At 39.2% G+C, this 24,232-nt stretch overlaps 1 protein-coding gene across 1 annotated transcript in view; it reads left to right on the forward strand.

Moving 5' to 3' along the window:
- The window catches only part of LOC139200110 (protocadherin-16-like), a 70,855-nt gene extending 66,198 nt beyond the window's left edge, over positions 1–4,657 (forward strand). Inside the window, exons 20-21 of the mRNA XM_070829343.1 lie at positions 310–2,562; positions 2,593–4,657. Coding sequence (XP_070685444.1) covers positions 310–2,562; positions 2,593–2,900 — 2,561 coding nt within the window. The 3' untranslated portion in view covers positions 2,901–4,657. The remainder of the gene's footprint in view (positions 1–309; positions 2,563–2,592) is intronic.
- Positions 4,658–24,232: the final 19,575 nt, after the last annotated feature.

Genomic DNA, 24,232 nt, shown 5'->3' on the forward strand with positions numbered 1-24,232 from the left:
GTTTTCCTAGAGATAGTATCTAAAAGTAAGTGTGTTATAAAAGAGGACTCTTTTAGCCTCAAGCAATTCTGCCTTCTATTCTCAAATGCAATTCCCTTGCCTCAAATACTGTTCCCTTAGCATGTGGACACACCTGCTACGGTGTTTACAAAAAGTAATTGCAACTAAATTATCTATTTTAATCATTCATTATTATTTCTTTAATGGCAAACTTCAATGTGTAATGAATGACTGATAAGTAATGATGAGCTCAGGGTAGATTCAAATGGAGTTGCTCTTTTTATGACCATGCTTTTTGTAACCTCACAGGTACTCTGTTCGTCAATCAAAAAACAGAGTTTGATTTTGAGAATCCCCCCATCCTGGTGGTAATTGAGGCACGGGACCAAGGCGCTCCATCCCTGTCATCCATTGCCACCGTTCAGGTACAAGTGTCAGATGTCAACGACAACGCCCCCATCTTCCACCAGTCAGAATACAGAGCCACTGTGTCTGAAGATGGCCTTCCTGGATCAACTGTTCTGACCTTAGAAGCGGTGGATGGAGACATGTCCCGGGACAACTGTGGTTTTGATTTTGCCATTGCCAGTGGCAACTCAGGTAATACCTTCCAGATTGAGAGCAGTGTGCGGTTCTTGGAGGGGCACGGCTTCCAGACAGTCGGCAGCCTGATCCTGGTGGAGAAGCTGGACTTTGAGGCAGTGCCAAGTTATAACCTGACTGTTGTGGTATCAGATCGTGGAATCCCTCAGCGTAGCTCCAGCGTGCCTATCCTCATCAGTGTTACAGATGCCAATGACAACCCTCCAGCTTTCAGCCGGGCAGAGTACAGTGTGGTGCTGAGTGAAGGTGCAGCAGCAGGAACAGAGATCTTGCATCTATCTGCTACAGATCCTGATTCTGCTCCCAATGGAGAGGTGCAGTACTCTATAAGCTCAGGAGATGAGACAGACCTTTTCCAGGTGGATCGGTGGACCGGAGCCTTGAGGCTTCAGAGACCTCTGGACAGCGAGAGACAGTCGTCGCATATGATTGTTATCCAGGCTACTGATGGTCAAGGGCACTACGCTTTGGCCCCAGTGAGTATCGAGGTGAAGGACATCAACGATAACCGGCCCTTCTTCCCCCTTAAACTATTAACTGCAAGCATCAGGGAAAATCAACCCCAGAATGCCTTAGTCAGCATGCTGCATGCAATCGACCACGACAGAGGTGTTTTTGGACAGTTAAGGTACTACATGTTAGACAACTCTAAAGAGGGAAGAGAGGCCTTCCTCATCAACAAAACTTCAGGAGAAGTACGGACTCGCTCTACTTTTGACTTTGAAAAAGTGAACTCCTTCCATTTTGTGGCTGTAGCCATGGATGCTGGCAACTATTCTGCTACTGTAACAGTGCAGGTTTATGTTACAGGGGAAGATGAATATGATCCTGTTTTCACCTCCACAGAGTTTGCATTCGAAGTGCCTGAGGGAGCAAAGAAAGGTCAGATCATTGGCAAAGTACAAGCCAGAGATGAGGACGGAGGCGTGGATGGTATTGTCCTCTACTCTCTTGCAGACAGTTCGCCTTATTTTGAGGTAAATAAATCAACAGGAGCAGTTTTCTTAAAGATGGACAGCTACAGTAGACACGTTAGTCGCGCTAAAAGAGAGGTACGTCTGATGACACTGGACGTGACTGCTCACAGCCCTCTGGAGACGTCCCGCACAGCAGTGGCCAAAGTTACCATAGATGTGACCCATACATCTTTTGGTCTCACCACAGACATGAATATGTTGCTAATCAGTGTCATTGCAGTTTCACTTGGGATCATAGTCATACTAATAATTATTGCTGTGGCATTGTTTTTTGTGAAATTAAGACGTCAGAAGAAGGAGCAAAAAGCACACGAAAGAACACCAGCAGCAGGCACCATGCTGCACAAGTTTGAGGAAACAAAAATAGCAGCAAATGAAATGATTTATCATCAGGCCCTTCCCGGATACACAGCTGATCAAGGGAGCAGCAGCGGGGGTCCATACACTCGTGGAGGATCCCTGGATCCCTCTCACTCCAGTGGGCGTGGCTCTGCAGAGGCAGAGGCAGCAGAGGATGATGAGATCAGAATGATTAATGAATACCCTCGAGTGTCAAGTATCTCCTCCTCAATGCAGGAGCGCATCTCTGCCCGAGGTCCGGACTCTGGAATCCAGCAGGATGCAGATCAGCTATCGGACGTGTCCTGTGAGCCCTCCATAGATTGGTTCAGAGGGAAGAAACTGGGCAGTCTGAATGGTACTTTATTAGCTGGACAGGTGCCAGCCTATAGGGATGAAGGCGGTGGGTATGTGGGTGTGGGACGGGGGCTCAGCATCTCACACCCTAAAGATTATACTTTCCCAGAGGATGGAAAGCCTGCTGTGGATGGCTCCCTGACAGCCATTGTGGCCAGTGATGAGGAGCTTAGGGGCAGCTATAACTGGGACTACCTGCTGAACTGGTGTCCCCAGTTCCAACCCTTAGCTAATGTTTTTACTGAAATAGCGCGTTTAAAAGACGAAACAGCTCCTCCTCATCCTCGTAGGTCATTTCATCAAAAAGCAAAGGCAGAGTCAAGAATCGACCCCCCACCTCTCATAACCTCTGTGGCCCACCCTGGGGCCAAAACTGTACCTCCGAAGCCCGCTGTAGGGAGGACGTTCCCCCATTTGGCTTCGCTACGAAGATCTCCCATCAGCGCTGAGGGGTCCATCTCCTCGGTTGCCATGTCTCCTAGTTTTTCCCCCTCTCTCTCACCCCTGGCAGCACGTTCTCCTGCAGTCACACCCTTCAGTGTCTCGCAGGGCCCATCTGCATCAATGATCAGCACAACTGAACACAATTTGGAACACATCGAGGAGGCAGAACTGAGGATTTAAATTCTAAAGGCAAATCTTAAAGGTGAATTAAAGTCAGTGCTGTCCTAGACATGTTCTACTGTATAACCACAGGGGCTGCAACCTGAAATGAGTCAATGCTATTCTCTTTTCTCTTTCTCAAGAGAACCAGTAAACAAGGTTAAACTAAGAGGTCCAAATAGGTGAAGCTGTGGTGCTTACTGAGGAAAAACTGAACTACATGACTAACTGGCCAAAATGGACTATGCCCTTTTTGTGTGTGAGAAAGGAACTCCTTATTCTTCTGTTGATCAGTGTTAATTTGCACATTCAAATGGAGAGTCATACATGATGTCAATATTTTGTACAAAAGCATTGTCTATATTTTTATACTTACATGTGGTTTCTGACAAGAAATGGCATTAAAGTGTCAAAAGGTTGCTAAAACCTCAGAATATATTTCTATATTTGTATATTTGTTGCTTGTACTGTATACTTGTTTGTACTGTAAGTTTGTTTTATCTCTTGTAATTCTTAACCTTGTGGTTTTAGTGCTTCATTAATGCTTTATGAATTGGGAATTTTGTAACAGATTATTGTAAATATTTATAGGGGAAGAGACATCCTTGCTTGAACAAATGAAACATCAGTCAAAATAGAGTATTGTGTGATCAGATTTTCTACAGATACAGTGTTTGATCTCACATCAAAAGGTAATCATGAATGTGAAATGCTGAAAAGCTGTCTTAGTCCTCAACATATGTCCCCTCATTTACTGCAAAGGAAAATGAAACTTGACATTGAATGATCCTGTCCTTCAGGTGCCCTGGCTTTAATTTCCCACAAACAGCCTTACTGCTTTCATTTTGCATTGTGAAAATAATTCATGTGAGGGAGAACATTGAGCAGCTATGTGGTAAATGTAAAATTGTTTGCTCTATCAACAGCGTAATCATTCTAGAGAATGTAAGCAGGTCTTGGTCATTTGTCTTCTCATTTTAATGTTCATCAGTAAAATGCTAAAGAAACATTACATAAGCTCCATCAGTGCTACTCTGACACTGAAATTCGCAGCAGGTTTTTCTAATTGTCATCCAGATTTATTGTACAGACTTACTGACAAACTATAATGAATGTGATTTTGGACCACATTTGTCCCCAGTCATCAATAGCACTATAAATAATTTTATACTAAGAAATGCTACATGAGGTATGATGGAAGTATGAAAAAGTGTATATTTATGAATGTTCATACCCCACCAGAGAATGTTTCCTAGTTAATGAAAAGAAATTCATGTCATGTAAATGTTCCGTCATAATTCACATAATGCTTTTACACAGATGCCTACATTCATGATCATACAAAAAAAGTAAAAAAGTGTAAATTTGTATTAATTATTACCTTGAGCCCTGTGGCTAAATGTGGATTTCTCTCTCCTTTCAATTATTATAATTAAGTATTTTGTTTGCTTAATCCCCAGTTTTAGACTTGGTAACATTATCTTAAGGAACACTAACATTTTACAGTATTGTTATTTATTATATAGGTAGACTTCAGGAGCTGAGAGGCTTGGTAAATTATTTACACGGATGTTATTTTGACCATGGCCAAATATACATGAACACTACCTATTTGATAGAATGAAGGTACCTTGTTGTTTGTGTTTTGTACTGAACAGTGTTACCTGCCACTTATGTTTCACGTTTGTCCAAACTGTGTGTATACGGTGCCATAGAAGAGAAATTCCTCCAAATGTTCACACATATTCAAGGTTTCAGAGAAATGTTTTGAGCAAAAAGTGCCTGATTAAAGTACTTATGTGAACTCATTCCTGCCTCTTTCACATCTTTCTTAGCTCAGTATGATGGTAATGAGTGAGAATAAACCATATGATACTATGTGCAATCAATCCATAGATGTATTCAGAGCTGCATGTTTTTGAATTACAAATGAAAGATCTCAAAGATAACCAATGTTTTATCAAACAAAAATACATGTAGGTAGTGACGTGACATTTGCCAAAGCACAAGACATGACCAGTGTTCTACCCTGAGGATTATATAAATTTGGCTGAAAGTGAACGCTGATGTTTGCTCTATATAGACCTTTTCAGGAGGCTCAGCAGCATTTCTGGCATCTCAGATCTCAAAAATCTAAATGCAGCTATAGTCACCTGTATTACAATGTAACCTCAAGTATAAAGTGTACAACTCAAATCTCCCTATTGTCCCGGGGGCAATAGGATAAATGGACAAATGTGGGCCTCACATAAAAAAAACACATCTCTTAACAATATTTGACTTAATGATGCCAATTAAGTGTTATTTAGAACTTGCTAGGCATATATGATGCAAGACAATCACAATACCATAAAGAGTTATTTAAACTAATAGCTGCATGATGTACTTTTAGAAATCTCAGTCTATTCCCCAGATCATATATAAAATCTGCGTGGTAAAGTAAAGCAAAGTTGAGTAAGTTGTATGCTTACAGTCAGGGTTTAGTATGATTAGTTTTCATATTGTGCATAAGACCCCTGCATGTGAAAACTGGCTCTGAAATGGTACGGTGATGTAACATCATCAACTCAATCTAAAAGACTGCAAACTATGTTCACATTTTTTACCCCAATGAACTTTTCATCAAACAGCAGAACGTTCAATAAATGTAATAATCTAAACGTGTAGACATGTATCTGTCAGAGCTCTTTTGAACTTGTTCCGACTTTAGAATTAATGTATATCAACAGTGTTATATCAACAAAGTAGTACTATTTTTTATTTATCCAGCTCCACCTGTCATGAGAACTCATTGCATCACTCTAATATTGCCCGAGGCTGGACAACACTCCTGCTGCCTGATGAAACAGAGCTGAAACTGGACCAGTGCTGTTAGTCTGCTCCAAGGCCTGCCTCCGACTGGTTATGGAGCTGAAACCCAAACCCTGTGGTATTCTGAGCAATTACACACTCACACACACACACAAACGCACAAAGAGGTGAATTCATGTGTGTGTTTTTCATCCCTGGACTGGAAATATGGGCGGAGCTGGCTGAATTGGACAGCTCGTTGATGATACACTCAGCTTGACTGTCGTAGCAGACACAGGTTATGAGATGAATGCTTTGACCTAAATCGAGCACCTACGATCAGAGGCCAATATATACACAACAGAACTCAGATCATATGAGTGAGAGGGCATAAGCCAAGTCATTACTCAAAGCTTAAATTAAAGGCTATGAGTAAACCAAATGAAATCTATCATTTTCCCGTCAACACAAAGTGGATACACAGGAGGCTGCTCTGTTAACATGCAATCTTCAGTGCCAGGCTGCTCTTTCCCTTCACTGACGTACTGCTTCGTGTCTTATAGAGCTGTCACTGCTGTCATACTTATATGATAATGAAAATCCTTCAAGGTGCGGTTGTTTTGGTCCAAGTCCGACATTTAGTTCATTTACATAAAACTTAAATTCTTGTATTTTTTACCCTTGATATTATTCTCATATTTTTGCCCAGTATGACCACTGGTCATGATAATATTGAGATTGAGATTTTGGATGCATGGAGTCTGGCAAGCCTAACCTTCTATTTTTCCTTTTGGTTGGACTCAAATGAAAGAGTGTTAAATAATTTCTGCTAAATTCAGATTGTTATAATCTTCTGCTACATTTAAGAAGCTGTTGCCCCTCGATCCAGTTAACATTGTCCTTGCCATTTATGTTTCTCAAGTCTTTACAATAATAGTAGAAATAGGTATAACAGACAAGAATATGAAAATAATTCCTAGACTGAAAAATACCCAACTTCTCTTTAAAACTTTGAAAGCAAACTCATTTGTATTCTAGTTCAGTGTGGTCATTAATCCACCTGTGTTCACACTGTTCATGCTTAAAGCTGCTTTTTCACAGAGAAAGCATTGAGTCTTTGAACCTGCTGGAGAACAAAAGTGTTGTTATTCATATTGATCAGTTCCACACTTTGATCAAAGCATATGCTAATCAACAAATTTTATGCATTGTTGAATGATTTCCCTTTGTTACCAGTATAGCTCCCTTTTGAATAGATGCAATATTCTGTTTTTCTTGCATCACCATTACAGAATTAGTCCTTATTGCTCTGAAAGCATCATGCTCTTTATTGACAGCCATATCTGCAAAGCATTTGTGTTGTTTTAAGATTCAGATGTTGTTTGTTTCAGTTGTGTAAGCAAAAGCTGTATAAGCTGCATAATTACATGGCAATATTTTCTGATGGTACCACACTGATAAACATCTGACAGTATTGCCTTATTTCCCTCATGCAAATTTCAAAGATGTGTCTCTGAAACAAAAGGAGTCTATGAATGACTTGAGATAATTTTAGTGTTTTTCTTTGTAAATGTCATGACATCTTGCATATCACCCCAGAAAAAAGTTTTGTTTTCTCTCTTTGAATGTTAATTAACAGTGACATTTTAGGCTACAGTCTGATCGTTTGCCGTCGGTGCTGGTGCAAGTATTTGTATACAATTAGTTTGGAGTATATGGAATTGGGACACTGTCTGGTCAAGTCGAGCATCTCCAGACATTTGTGAGCTTGACAGCATCGGGGTCTGGCTGTGCAAAATTACACTTCATGATGAATTGCAAACAAACAATCATATAACCAAGTAAGCACGTTGTATGTCAAGACATACTGTCAGATTTTAAGTTGATTCCATCTAATAGACCACCTGAAAATGGATATCGTGGTGTAGTTTTACCAAAAATATGACTCTTGAGCTAGTGAAAAAATATATTTTTGTTAAATAAGAAAAATATCTTACCAGGCTTTGGTACTGAATGAGGCACTAATTGGTTATCAAAAGTGCAACAGATAAGACTTGACCAATGGTCAACACTATATTAATATATTAAGGTTGTCTTTCACATATGCTGCATAGAAAAAGCTCTGTTGTCAAATTTGGTTTGGCCAATTTAGAACTGCCTGCTAATGAAGAGGATCTAACGTGTATGTTTTGACTGAATGATGCAACGTATGTAATATAGCACTGCTTTGTTCTAAGGTTTTTAGTTTGCAAAAGAAGTCCTTTTGTCATCTTTTGTTCTTGCAAAACAGGTCGCTCTCTTGCAGCTTTGCCCCAAGTTCTTGCATAGTTGAACATATGAAGTGAAAGCAATGCAAAAAATGGTAGGGAAAGGTCTTGAAGACATTTGATATTTATTTGTTTATATGTTGATGAGTGGGGAATTGAATTCCCTAACAAAGAAGTTAAAAGCGAATTCTAAAACCCCAAAATCTCAATGCTAGGCAAAGTACCTAGATCATACATTCACATTCTACTGTACTGTAAGTAGTGGAATTGTTTGACTGACGTCATTTACAATTGAAAAAAGTACAGATAACATGGAGGGGAATTTACACTCGACACACGTGTGCATTGGTGAGACAAACTGTAGAGCAACCCTTCTGTGGAGCTGCTCATTTAAAAAGGCACTGGGGCAGGGAGTAGGTACCACAGTATCACATGTTGTCAGGAGACCAAGAGTTTCATGCAGCATGCGTACCTGACATTAAAGGTAGCCAAAAAATTAACCCTTACTCAGATGTTCCAGAGAACTTTTTTGCTCTTTAGCAGTCAGGAGCTTATGTAGCCCTGAAGGCATAATGACTATAACGACTGGAGGATATAATGGTTTTAACATGCCTTCTGTAGAAGGGCTTGTGCCAGGGGTCCTTCTCACTGTCTTATGTTCAAAAGCACTTTCTATAATGAAGCTATACCAAAATAGGCAGACTTTCAAAGGTAGTCAACTAGGGCTAGATAATGTCTCTCTTTTTTATAATCTATGCAGTGATCTCATCTTGATGACATACTATATGATGTGACAGATGAAAACCATCTGCAGAGATCAGTCAATTGTAAAGTGAATCACAGTGAAGGATATGGGCTTATGAATGTAAGGAATGGGAATCTTTGCATTGGGGTGTGAGCTGCCTTGTCTGCAGGCCCTTTGGTAAGGATCAGACTCTTCTCTGGAGAAGCCCAGGCTACCGTCCAGTTAAAATGAGGCCAGACCAGAGAGAGGTCTCTCTGCTCATGCTTGGATTACCCATAAGCCCCTCATACCTGCAGCTTGCACGGAAGTCTCTGCTCCTTGTTCCCTAAGCAGAGGGCCAGGCTCCAGGGATGCTCCATTCTGAGCTTACCACAATCCTTTCTCCAAACACTCCAGAGAGTCTTTTTTCCCCTCTGATCGTCTTGTCTCTTAAGAGTTCTGTTTTTTTCCCCTGCTCTCTCTTCAAGGTCTTGCCAGGCTACTTGCGTGACTAGAGGGAGTGGAAAAAAAGGTTTCAAAACCCATTGGCACGCGAGCCCCAAATCTATTTTTGGAGAGCGTTCTTTTTTTCTTTGAAAACAAAAAAGCCACAGGGAGAAATAGGCAATACTGGGGTGAAGGGGGTCTGTTTCTCATTTGGCCAGGCCTGCCTCCTGTCCTGCCCCGCCAGCATCAGAACCACAGCACTATGGGGAAAGAGGGTGGCTCAGACTAGGGAGGAGAAGTGTTTTTCCTGCAAAACCGCGGCCAAAACTATGGACCCTCATCTTAGCCCTTGTCACTTAGCAACAGGCCCAACCTGCTTCCCATTACTAGGCCATCTGCTTGTGTTTCAGGCTTTACTTTGTTTTGATTTGTTTCGCCCCTTTTTAACTTTTGTCTTACATTCACCATGATTAAATTACTGCATTTAAATTCGTCCTTCATTGTTAATTCATTTTCATCAGGCATTGTTTGGTAGGCCTGCTGCAGAAGCATTTACTGCAATGCAGCCCGTGGCTTAATTCCACTCTGCCTTGGTGATTTGAGCAGTTATTGTGCACAGTGGTTTGTGGAGGAGACAGCTGATGAGCTAGGAATTCAATAAATTATGTATGAGCCATTTATTGTTTGGCAAATGTGAATATATTCTTCACTGTTTTGGTTTGTTTGTAGAACAATATATTTACAATATGGGATTACATCAGCTCAGAATTTTGAGCATTTTGAGTCAGTGGTTTGAAATAACATTGAAATTTGTGATCCATTTCTTTGTATCAGCAAAACAATGATGATGTTGTGTAACAACAAATTACTAGGTGCACGGTGAATGCCCTGTAAAAAATATCCATCCATTATTTCATTTGACAGCAACACAATTAACATAAATTTTGCATAATTTCCCAACTGGAATATGTTATCCTCTTTGATTATTGATGAGGCTGTTTGTTTATGCCGAGTTTATTTACTTTGTTCTATGAAGAGGAGAATACAAAGTGACATGGGATCTGAAAAATACTGTAATAAATTAAAATGATGATGATGTAACTGCTTTTAAAACTTTCATGTAGGCTATCAAGGCTGACAACTAATCTGAGTTTATAATGACAACAGTTGTAATTACACCAACTTGGGCAAGAGATGCTGCAGTCTGTCAGTCTGATGGGCCAACACATTATGGCATGAATGAAAATGGAGAGCTTTGTGGTTGTAGAGTATAATGACTCACAGCAGTGTGCTGCTGCACTGATGACGAAGTGTTTCCCATCACTGATTCTGTGATGGGAAATTTCTTGTAGAGACTTAGGAAAACCAGTGTGGCCTCAACCGATTCTGTCAAAACAAAAGCCTCTTTTCCTATTTCAATCTGCTGTACAGCTGCACAGTACCTAGCTTAATATCTTAATGTACAGTATTGGTTTAGACTATCAAAACCTAGAATCCTAGTTATCCATGAGTCTCAATGTAACATTGTCATTGGTACATCAGCAAATCTAAAGTCTAAAAGAAACATGAAGTGCATGTAGTATTGCTGACATACTCCCCATGCAATACTATCATGCCAAACCTTGAATTTTATAAAGACTGTACCTCCTGCCCCTTAACTCCTAAACACAATATTTGCAATGCACAGTCATGCTCTGAACACAAAGAGGAAACTTATTGATGTTAGTATTGATTTAAGTGTCTCCATGACATTTTATCAGGCAAAACTTTCAGGCTAAACTTGAGGTACTTGAGGTCTGTGGTCTATTGAGTATGTTCTCATATAAGGGTTAAGGCCTAACAAGGTGTCAATTATCAGGAATTAATTCACTCCACACAGGCAATAGTCCTGATAATGGACACTACATACTAAGTAGTTCCAGTGCCAAAGGCCTGTTCATCATTTTAAATGAGTGCGCCTGCTACATAGTATCTAAAATGGGTAATCATAGCGGCATGGACACAGTCAAAGCCTCTGTTTATTGAAACACTTAACAAGCTAACTTACTTTAAACAGCAACTGTAGTCTATGGGCACAATGATATGTATGGATAGCTTGCTAATCTTGTTGTTAAACATAATGTTAAATTATGTTTACTTTGTCAACCATATGCAATGCTACTGACTTAGATTCTTGTTGGCATAACGTTAGCTTTCTGGTTCATAGCTGAGCAGACTAGGAATGTCTCCAGTTTCTCAGTTGTATCTAAGCCTTGTCCTATTGACTAGAATAGTTCACCAATGTTTCCATTGCATAACAACCTTATGGGATGGTAACGATTATTGTAGGTGTTAGTCAACCCCTCAGGTGTTACCAATGAAATGTATGAAGTGTGTTGGATCCTGATAATAGATACCTCGTTGGGCTTCATCCCTTAAATTAACTATTCCATTGTATTTCTGCAACTGACAGACAGTGCAACCTTTACTGAGCAACATGTGGCCTTCTTATAAAGAAAATTCTTTTTGAAGCAGGATGAAGTGGATAAAATCAATCAATTCCACAGTTACTGGAGAAATCAAATTTGATTAAAAACATGAAAGAGTACTTCACTTTGTCAAAATTGGATTATGATTCAAGAAGGATTGATATACCCCATGACAAATCATCTGTGTGACCGTTCAAGAAAATCAAATTTATTTGTTTGTTTGTTATTGCCAAGACCCAAACCTCTGCTGAAGGTCATGTTTTGGTCATTTTTCCAACAAAACTTTGGTCAGACTACATAATGGACCAAATTTTTGCATTTTTTTCATTACACGTTTAACCTCCCAACATTGCATAAGGTCCTAAAAGAAGTTGTTGAACTGCCCCATTTTTTAGCTTGGGTGTGTTGATCTAACCTTGACTTGGAATTGTTGTCTTTAGTTTGATATCTCTATGGGAATCTGGCTCAGTGTTGGGCAAAACCATTGGCGAGTCAGATTGATTGACTGAATGCAAAAAGATTCCAGCTCCTTTCTTCTTAGGGAAACATGGGGTGAAACACTGGTAAGTACACCTCTGCTATAAGCATAGCTGCAGGCAGTTTCAGGGAAAAACACTGAGTGTACTGAAATCTTAGATGTTTCCCCACGTAATGATCTGCCAACCTGCATCTCCTGTTGAGTATACAGGTGCTGAGGGAGTAAGATTATAAAGTGTCCAGGGGAAAAGTGGCCTCATAGTGGCACATAAACATACTTTCTAGACAGATTTGGTCTGATAAACCAACATGTAAGTCCAACTGTTGTAACTGAGGAACTCAGCACTCAACGCCTACTTTAACAGATATCTCTACCTTCCAGCACTATCCATCTAACGGATCTAAGGGGCATAAATCTGGGACTATGAAAACATGTGCTGACAGGCATAAGTAAGAAGACCATAAGGAGTCATGAGTCATTTTCATCTCTCCTTTTATTAAACGTATATTATATCATTTATTAAACTATTCATGTTTTACTTTGGAAAATATTAGAATTACTGTGCCAATACCTCACGCATTCAGCTTTATGCAGTACTGATAACAAAAAGAAATGTCAGCTTAAATCTCTGGAATCATGCAAGCTATAAAGACTATGGGAATCCCATCACAGCCCTGGCCACATGGGCTGCGAACTATGTATATCAAATTATGTGTATCAAATGTGAGAACACCTTGAACTCTAGAATTTGCGTCATTCGTCTACGATACTTTTTTTAGATTGCAGTTACAGAGAAGCACGCTGCAATCGGATTTCATTTGTTATCCAGCTAAAACCTTGTCACGTTCAGATCTGCCTGGTTTCCAGTTGTAAAAATCAGACATGTTTGATATTATCGTGACAGCTCTCACTGCTATTTCACAGACCAGTGCAAATCTTCCACAATCTTGAAAATCATTATAGTATTAGGATATAGGATTATAGTATAGCCTTTAAATCATACAGTATTGCATTTTCCCAGCTTAATAAATGATGAACCTTTGTTGTTGACAGATTCATCCATTTGTGCCTGAGGACCCTCTAAACAGACTGGGACATGTAGATAATGAAAACAAATATAGATGGTGCCAGACAATTGGCTTAGTAACTTTAATAAGTTTATTTAAAAAGTTCACGTCTGGCTCCACTGGCTAACACAATTATTTAAGGCTGAACATTTCCCCTTGACCAGCTGATTAAAAGCATTAAGAAATATCTAATCCCTGATACTTATTAACCTCCTGACATCCTGCAACGGACTTCCAGGCAATTTGGATTTAAACCTGGCGTGTAGACTGATAAAAAGATTTCTGGATCTTTGTTTAGACCCATTGCCTTTTAGGGTCTGGCTTTTAATAATAGTGTTTCTGCTCTATGTTGATGGCATTGAGAACAGTAATGTATGGCAGTGTGTTTTCTTTGAGCCGCAGGGATTCCAGCATGGTCCCAACAGACATGAGCGTAGCTGCCAGCCATGAGGTTTGAACAGTGGACTGACATGCTTAACCTCATCAGTCACTGCACACTTCTTACATTTGCATATGATACTTGGCTGTGGGAAAAAGGTGGGGTACAATAATAAAGTTGCAGCCAAAGGGGCAACTATAATTTATGATGATCCCCGATGATGTTTATATCAAATGCACACACTCTCTACTGCTTTGAGGATTTATTGTGGCACACACAATGAATCGAGAACATATGGCAGTGCTTAGCTGCCAAGTGTTTTTTTTTCTCTAAGGCTCACTATCCTCACTGCTCAATGAAGAGTGGTGAGATTGCTAACATTGAATGGGGATGTTAGCACAAACGTGCACAGTCACAGAGGAGTTAGTGACTCGTGTGCTTTCTCTAGCTAAAGCTCTTAAATATCCCTCATTGTCATTATCATTTTTATTCAGTAGACACCAAAAATGCAGATCAAATATTTTAGCTGAAAAAAAAATCCATTCAACTTTCCATATTTAAACTTTCACATAAAACTGCAAAATGACTCCTGTAACCTTACTGAACAGAGAAACAGACACAATACTTTGGCAGTGGAGTCTTTATCCTCCTGGTCCTGGGAAACAAGACCTTTGTTCATTTTCCTTTTAATCAAGAACAAGCCAGAGCTACACCTGGGATACATGAATGCAAGTAACTGCAATTAACAACCTTTTATTATTCAAAAAGGCAGTACTCTAGACCCCGAGGACCTCCACTGAAAACCACTGCAATATGAGCTCTCTCAGCCAACTCTTCTCCACTCAAACCATCAAGTTTACAACAATGGAAATAAAGGCTCCACACTGTAACCTACTACCACTCTCACAACCACACATTGATACTGTGAGAATCTCTCTAGAATAAGAGCTTGCTGAGTATTTCATATCAATGTCTCCTTTGCTGCAACTTTGTCACATGCTTGATGACTTTTTTTTTTACATGTTCTTTTGACTTTTTTGGTTTCTAGTTCCTTGTTTCTGTCACAATTGACAAACCTGCATAAACCTTTTTCACAACAGACATTTTGGGATGCCATAGCAGAAAAAAACTTCATGTGTAACTGATAACATTAAATGCATTCCATTTAGGTGAGACAGTTCCAGGTTCCTGGTGTTGTGTGAGCTGACCAATGACCACTTGATGGAACTGAGCCGTTTTTAACAAAATGTGTTTCACCTATGCTTTGCCTGCCATACCAAGTCAAAATATCTACTGTGAAAAAGGTCTACAGCAGTGGTCCTCAAAACTACGGCCCGCAGGCCCCCCATCAGAGAAGGGAAAAGTTATGTGGCCCTCACAGGAAAAAGTTTGGGGACCCCTGGTCTACAGCATCAGAAGAGCTTAGATTCAGGTGATCGGTTATTTTCTGTAGAACATGAGCAGAAGATGGCCACTTGGTGAATTGCTTATGATAATTGCTTATTTAACTTGAATTATCTTGAATTAAATAAAAACTAGTTTCAATCTTCCGCAGCATTTTGTCTGATTCCTGACTTTGTGCTGAGTTGTGTAAAAAGCTCAGTGTTAATTTTGTCACCATATGGGAACATGGAAAGTTTTTATGACCAGCATGCTGCTGGTTATTTGTCAGTGGTCTCGCAAATGGCTTTGGAAGCCACAAGTCTTATAAAATAAGTAGCTGAATAATTAAACATCACTAAAACGATATAAATCAGACAGTGAAGGCGAAAGATTGGTAATGATACAGCATATGGTATACAACATACAGTAGAATGTTGTATGTATAATTATTTTAAATGAAGTCTATTGACATGATGACCTAGCAGAAAACACAAAGTTAGCCACTGAACAGAAAAGCTCAAATACATCAAAAGCAAATCTGAAAGCATTTTAAAGCCTTTTCTGTCTAAGTTATCAATTATTTTAAGCTATAAACAGCATCTCAATAATTTACCCAATCTAGACTGCACTTCTCTCTACACAATCACTTTGTGGATGGGACAGAAACTATGATCTTTTTTACTTATAAGTGTTTACATGTGGGTGTCACAGGCAGGCGTGAAAGAGCCTCTCCAGTTTCCATTTACAATCACACACACCACATACTTGGTGCACTCCATTTGTCTGTGAGCTGCTTTGCTTACTTTAAAGATCAAAGTATACTGTGGTGGAGTGTTGTGGATTTTATAGACTGGTAAACATAACCTATTGCTTTGATATGAAAAATCTGCTGAAAAGAGACACATCATTCCAATGACAGCAAATTAATGAATGTTAAGAAAAAACAAATGCACAGCTGTAGTATGAACATGGTACTTTTTGCAATGAAAACTTTTTTTTCCTTTTTTTGAGTATTCTCATAATAGTAGAGTGTTGTATTAAACTCTTCCAGCCACACGCCTGCAGAAACTCAATAGGTCAAGTGAAAGCAATGCTGTTAATTCTATCTTAATACATGGACTGTAGCTTTAATGCAATGTCTGGAAGACATAGAACGGATTACACTGTGAAAGCCCCTATACACTCTTGGTACGCCGTAACAGGTAATTTGATTTATTTTGTCTGATTAGACCTCAATTATTGCCTATGAGTGTGTGGGCAGACTGTGCTTGACTGACATCTCCCTACTTTGGACAACTTTGTTATCCTTGTTACTTAATTCTGAACAGGAGCTGACCAAGGGTAATCAAACTTAATTTTTTACGTTAGATGAATAAGTAAAACTTTTATGTTTTCAATTCAATAAATAGCTCTGCCTGACTTATGCAGAGGTCTAATTAGCCAGAAAAACCACAGTAAAGAAAAGCCATACATATGCAATACTATATGTAATATGTAATACATTTGGATAAACATTTGCAGAAATTGAAATCTTACATAAAACGGAACAGCGTTCACTATAGGTCATGTAATTTGTCTCTCAGTGTGAACGTCCTTCTTGATAAATTTTTTTCTTTCTGTTTCAGTTGTAGCAGATGTGTATGTGTTCAACATGGCAACAATACTTAAATACCACAAAAATAGACTGTTGTGTCTGGATTCTTGGGTGCTATTCTTCATCTCTGCCCTGGGTTTGTCCAGTCCAGCAGGAGGACTTCTGTCGTAAATCAGCGCTCTACAGAACGACAGTGTGGTGAGAGTGGTGGGAGCCAAGTAGTTTGAACTGCACTTCTCCAGCCGGGCGTCTGGAACGAGCCCAGTTACTGAGAGAGCTCTGAACAAGAGCAGTCTGCTTCAAGTGGAAAGTATTTTAGCCTACAGTCGCATCTGCTTTCACTTTGATTCCCAATCTAAATAGATAGTGTCTACAGTGTGTGGAAGATTATGTGTTTTACACTGCTATTCACTTAAAAAATATTGATGTTATGGAGATTTTCTCTCATCATTATAAGCTATTCACTACCCAGGGTCTCCTTAGATCTTGGAGTTACACACTCAGCATATCATAAAACTTAGGGCTCATAATTGCAAAACTTTTTACTGCTCGTAGGAAATTATTAAGTTTGAAACTTTTAACTCAGACAAGAATGTCATTGATATCCTCAGACATTGCCTGCTCGTTCCTTTGAGTCTGCTACATAAATACAGACTTTAGTGTTACCAGAAAAGTTAACCACATGAGTACTGAAGTTTAATCTGACACATATTACCTGTACATATGGATAATGCTAAACATTGTAATTTGTGTGTGTCTATTCTGGTGTATTATGGTAGCAGTTATCATTATAGCTCACAGCATCCATTTTTTTCAACCGCTGATTAATGTTCACTTAACACTTTTTGCTGCCATAGTGTACATAGAGCAAGACACTAAAACCTTTCTGTTTGCCTCTTTTTACTTGTTAAAAAAGTTAAATAATGGAGATGTAAGACATGCAGCAAATAGTAGATGGAAATGGTTGACTATACAAAAACCGATGCAAAACTGTCTTAAGTCTTAAGAAATGTTCTAGAGGGATTTTCAAGCTGGGGCTGTCCGCTTTAGCAGCACCATACCAAGCAAGTCATGATGACATGGGTGATGACACTTCATCACAGCACAAGGAAGCCATACAACACTGCTGTGGTCCTGCTTACCAGCAAGGCAAAGCAGGCCTGCAAACCCCACCTCAACAGAGCCATGTCGTCACAGCCAACCAATGTGTTGTCATGTATAAGCGATGAGAGAGACATTGGGCCCTTAAACAGGAGAATAGTAACGGGAGAAGTATGAAGAGTCAACATGCAGCTCTCACCTTCACTCGTCTGTATTAAGTTATATTTTAGCAATGCAAACAAAACATTTTTCCATACATTCCACAAGCGTGAACACAGTCCCAGGACCACAGGTACTATGACTAGTATCTTTCTTTGGATTATTTAAATCATCTAATTCACAAATTGTGAAATTGTGATATGCTTTTAGCAATTTAATCTACTTTTGCTGCCATATAAACTACCTTACTGTAACACAGTCCTAGCTTAAACATCATATGAGTCAGCCAGAAACTCTCAACAAAATATAGACAAAACATGCATCTGGCTTTCACATAAAACAACAGTAACATGAGGAAAGACTATTATTTATATATAGTCATGAATTCATAGTGCTTTGTGTACAGTAATTACCTCAAACTGGGGAACAGTAACTGGAGAAGGGTGATGAGTCAACACCCAGCTCTGGCTTTCACTCAGCTGTAGTAAGTGAGGGAGAGGAGCGCCATCCCTCTAAAGGAGCCCTGAGACATTACCACCAGATCAACATCAGAACAAACCATTAACCCAGGGAAGGATCTGCATTCTTCTTCTTATCGCAATCTGTAGTCTTAACAATGACAACCACTAATATGCAAATGAAAGCAAACATTGAATTACAGGTGTTGAAAATAGAATACCATATTGAGGCAAGAATGGAATTAGCTTCTCATATATAATACTCTTGACTGAAAATGAATTAATATAGTGTGTCACACACTACTTGTCATGGAGACAGGTATTCTAAGAGTCCCAATATTTATGCATCACAACTACAAAACTAATAAAAAAAAGAATGACACACAACGCTGTTGTTCACACCAATACTGCGAAGAAAATTGATTGCTATGATTAAGTCAGCAGCTAGAAACCTTCCACATATGACTAAGGTGAGAAAGGTCGGCAACATCTTTGACCACACCAACACACTGCAAAGGAAAAAGTTGTGCCCGTGTAATTTGCCTGCTCATGGCTCTGAAACCTACCGCTTTTCCCACGTTGTAGTTACAGGTAGTTGGTTTATCTACATCAGACAATCCATGCAAACATCAATACAAATCTATGCATATAAAATGTAGCTAAGCACATACTGCCAAATACTGTGCACTGTGGAAAGTGGAATGCCCCTCTCTTCTGCTTCTGAACAAAATTAGTCTGTCACTCTACTTGACTCATTTTTCCACCCTTACAATACATCTACAAACCACTATCAGCCAACCAACCTCAGTTTTGCAGGTGACTTGTAAGATTTAAGGTTGCACAGTACATGTGGGATGGCTGCTACCTACAGGGTCAGGTTTGATTATTATGATATCTATTTGGCAAGAGTAGAAAGGAGTCCACTGTGTTGGTACTGTTCCGCCCAAGACCCAGATGCTGCAAGATACAGATCAAAGGCATATGTGGGCAAAATAATGTAATAAAATGATAAATAATGTAATGTTATGTTTATTAAATTTAAAACAGGAATAAAGATTTGATGATGGAAGACTTGAAAAGCTATCGACATTCAGAGATTCAAGATCTCAGCTGAGCTCTGCTAAATTACTGTACAGGATGTTGGTTGAAGGGTCTGCCTGAACTTTGACCATGCAAAATACTGTAGTCTGCACAGTCAGCTATTTCTGGTCATTATGAGATCAGTGTTGAGATTGGAGATTTTTTTCTGGCTCATATTATATAGATATAATAATTTTCATTATTTATTATTTTTGCTTATATTTCCCATGTGCTGATTAGGCTATTTTCTTATTCTTTGCAGAGGAAGCTTAATTGTTCAGTTGGAATAGTGCAATGGCTGCAGAAATATCACTATCACACGAACACTGTATTGCAGTACACTCTGCTCTTTTCTGTCACTGCTTCTGCTCTTTGTCTGCCTTCTATTTTGTTTAGCTCTTAATCACTCATGTTAATATGGAATGCATCAAAATCAAAACATGTTGCACAACTCTTCTTCAGTCCACCACGATTTAAATGTCTATGTCTACTATGAAATGGGGTTAAATTCAAATCTTCACACAGCCAGCCATTGCAACAGGTTTAAGGATTTCGGTTGTGGTCAAAAGCTAATGCAGATATAGATCTGAAATTCAATGTGCAATTGTAATGAAATTCCAGTTGACGTCTTTCAACATTTAGGTGCAACTCATGAACAAGGGTTTGAAAATACAGTTATTTCTGTTAAATTGGATTTTTAAATCATATGTAACCCTTCTTGCTTTGAAAGAAGTCCAAGATCGAAAAATGATGTACATTTAAATCAATCTTGATGCAATGTCAGTGTAATATACATTTTGTGGATTTTAGAGTTAGAGTTGAACTACCATAAGTTTTTATGGGCCTCGGTGATCCTCTCCTGGATTGTGTTGATGAGAAAATGGTGCCCTGATTTGCAAGTCTGGTTTAAAACATCAAAGAGTATTCTTTAGTATTCAAAGAGAGGAAAGCGAATCATGATTTTCCCCTTAAAGCCACTGGAAAAAACCTAATAGTCTCAATCTCTCCTAACCAAGGTTTTGGCCATTTCCAAGGGTTAGCAACCTCTTTTTGACAGCAATTCCATCTTCTGCCTTGTGAGAAACTTTTAATTCAAAGTGAAAAAAACCACACAGCTCCTGAAGCCTCCAAAGAGCATCAAAACACACCCTAAAGACATTTTCTGTTTAAACTGACCATCGTTGTCCAACCCACCATGTCAGTCACATTGAACAGTTGTTTGGAAATACATGTCCAGAAATTTGGACACACTGCTGAATGGCACGTCACAAAATGATACCAGAAGAGACAAGCTGACAAGTCTTCTTTCTGTCCAAGTTTAAATTATTAGTCATTTTAGAGTCAAAATGTAATCTACTTCAGCGTAAGTGCATACATGGTTAAACATTTTTATGTCATGGCAGCAGCCCATGAACCCAATGCTTCTTCACCCAGACTAATGGCGATAGAGCTGCCATTCTTTGTGTTGGCCTACTCAGCAGGAGCCGTTTGGTGTTCAGTGCATTGGTCAAGATCATACACAGTGAAAGGGATCATAGCATCAATTATTTTTCATTATTTGTGACATTATTTATGTCCTTGCCAACGGACATCAATAAACTAACAACTTTCTTATTCAAGTAGCCGCCCTTCACACATGCAATTCAGACTTTGAGAATACAAAGCAGAGCAACAAACAGCTTACCTAGATCAGGTTGGTTCTTTCGTTATTTGTTTTGCTAGTATGCTACAGTACACCGACAAAAAGGGTCTAGTCATTGATGAACATCTTACAATCCGTTATTCCTTGCTAAACTACTTGTTAGGTTACTATAGTAACATGGTAGCTTACTGCACTTATTGCACCAGTCCCAGTAATATTTTAAAACATCTCCTCCGCAGTACGTTCTTTGTAAATGTTTCAGGCCTCAGATTCCTAATTTCAAACAGATTTACATATCACTTTGAACACTGCAAGACACCAGTCAGAATGTACTGTACCTCATAAAAAAGTAGAAGTCTGGCAAAAGTCGTAATTTAGCTGTTCATGCAGTGCAGATAAGGTCTGTAGTTGTTCCATTAACCAACACAGGCACATCTGTGAAGCAGCTTGTACCTTAATGAGTGACAGAGTTAGTACTGGCGTGTAGGCCTTTGGAAAGGGTACCAGGTTGGAGGGGCTCACAGGTCGGAGCTGACAGTGACAGAGGGTGAAAACAGATCTTAATCAACATACGTCACTCAGGTCCACATCTGCTTTATCACATCTCGCTTGTTGCTGTGATTTAAAAGGCAAGACGCCTACAGGTGCTGTTCCACTTACTGCATGCCAGAGGAATCTTATCCCATGTGACAAAGAAAAGAAAGAATAACAGAGGTCAGATATACTACTGTGCAGGACTATTGCTACAACTTGTGCTTCTTTGTGTGATATTTGCTGTGGAATTTTTCAGAATAAATGCAATAAAACTTACAAAACAAATTCACATAAAGTAGATTTACAATGTTATGTCACGTGATAAGACAACAAGCTTATTCTTATCCTTAATAGTCGATGCAATCAGCATGCTCTCTCCTCAGGAGGCAGGGCAGGAAGATTCAGGAGGTTCTGAACATGTATCCTTGGCAGGTATCCCAGATGTACTCAAAAAAAACCTACACTGGTAGATGCAAGCTGACCTGGAATGCTGAATGCTCTGGATATTGTTGGATGTTGTAAATCTCTCAGCAGTGTGACACAGCAGCAAACATATATATGAATGCCCACTTCAAGTGGATAGATGGATGTGATTAAGTTTTTACCAGGAGTCACACCTTCTTGGAAAGTGATTGCCAAGGTGCTGGAAGTGAGGCTCGAGCCAATTGTCAAACCTATTCAAAAGAACAATTTAGATTCAGTCTTTATTGCAGAATGGTGTCCTTTTTATCCTCTCAGCTAACGTAGGCATCATGAGAGTCTGCTAATCCTGGCTACATGTGTTTTGTGAGTTTCGAAAAAGCTTCCAACCAAGTTCCTCAAAGTATCTTGCGTGAAGAACTGCAGGAGTATGAGCCATTTGGTTCCTGTACATTTAGAATCAGAGCTGTGATGGTTCTCTGAGCGTTTTTACGAGCCTGTTCAACACAGGGATGCTGTGTCCACTCCTTTACTTATAATACATTTATGGGTAAGATATCATTGCTCAGCATGAGTCTATAAGGCATCCAAACTAGTGTCACTAGAGCGGTATTACTCTCTTTGCAGATGACATATTCCTTTTGACATCACTTCATGTTTATCTACAAAGTCAGCAAGGATATATGCTATGTATAAGTGAAGGATCATGAGCCTTGAATGGGCCTTGAAGAAAACTAGCCGATACAGATGTCTCATTAGTTGCCCACTGAGGTTTGAGCAACTGCTGTAGGTGGAGGAAGTCATGCATCTAAGATGTTCTCGAGTGAAAGTAGAGAGGATTAAAGGGCTTTCAAGCTATCATGCCCCCAGCCCACCAAAGTGCTATCTCTTGTACACTCCCCACACACAACCTCCAAACTGCCCTGTCCACTGACTGAAATGATGTGAAGAACAGCTTTTGAGTGTTCTGATTGACTTACGTATTGGACTTACTTATGGAATTGTAACATTAGCCTTATTGTTTCTAAACTGGACTTAGAAATAACCTAACCCGCCTTTAAACTCCATTTCTATTATTGTTACAACTTGCCTTTACTGACGTTTTTTCCTCCTCGTGAGCATAATGAAAAGATAAGTGTAATTCTAGGCAATACAAGTCAACTTGACATGGCATGCTGGTTAAAGAGAAGCTGCTGCACAAAGTCATTTGTAATTCTTAGCCCATGTGCCAAGGACAGGCTTTAAATAATGAACAGAAAAGAGAATGGAGGTATAAGTAGTCATCTGAAGTGGCCTCCTTATTACGTACAGGGCATGGGCGATTTGAAGCAAACCTGCCAAAGACCTAAGAAATACTGGTGAATATACATCTTTTAGAAAGTTGTTGTGTATGAGTTGTGTTTATACTATAGTAATATATAGTTATATTTAACATGGTGTTCAAATCTCTTCATATAGCAGTCCTAATTCATGGTTTGAGAAAATGCAGGAAACTAAAATGAATGAGACTGCAAAATTGGAGACCTGCGGAAAATTGCATGACAAAGTAAGTAAACAGTGTAAAGAAAGTAAACAACTGCCCTTTCGTGCATATCCCGACCGCAGCCTCTGTGTGCCAACCAAAGGTAGTGTTCATGAAAACAGAATTAACAACTGCTTTAACACTTCAGTGAAAATGCCAACAAGCCCTTTTTATGATTCTTTAATTGCCCCCTCAGTTTATTTGTGGCCTCTGACTGGTTGTCCCTCTGATTATGCAGGTGAATTTAATTGGAAACATCAGAGCCATAGCAAAGCCTATATTTTCTGGGGGCCATTGTTCTCACGCCATACACCCATGGTCACTGAGCTCACTGCCACAGAGGTAGTTTGTGTAGTGGAGAAAATCTGCCTTGAAAACAAAAAGAACATCTACTTTTAAAATGCTTGATATGTCACTCTGACTAAAATATACCCTGAAGTTTGTTTTTCTTTTATGTGTTAAAATATTGCTTTCCTTGGTTGCTTTGGGACTTGATTTAAATAATAGAAATACTTTTGACAGCTCTGTGTTTATTCTTAAATGAAAGCCTTCAAATTAAAGAAGATAGCAGAAAAAATGGAAAAGACTTCATCTCAGCAGAGATTCATTTGAAAACACATCTGTCAATCAAAAATGTTTCTTGTTGTTTGAAATTTAATTAACCCCTCTAAATCATGCATAATTCCACACAGACCCATATACTATCTATAATTTCTCTGTAATCTAACCTGCTCAAAGGGAGAATTCATAATTACTCTTAGAAAAATAGTCAGCAAAACAAAAGCATATAAATATGTATTGTTCCTCAGTGTGTGTTGTCTGTTCAGATATTCTACAACT

This window comes from Pempheris klunzingeri, chromosome 4 (genome assembly GCF_042242105.1).
Source record: "Pempheris klunzingeri isolate RE-2024b chromosome 4, fPemKlu1.hap1, whole genome shotgun sequence".
Lineage (NCBI taxonomy): Eukaryota > Metazoa > Chordata > Actinopteri > Acropomatiformes > Pempheridae > Pempheris > Pempheris klunzingeri.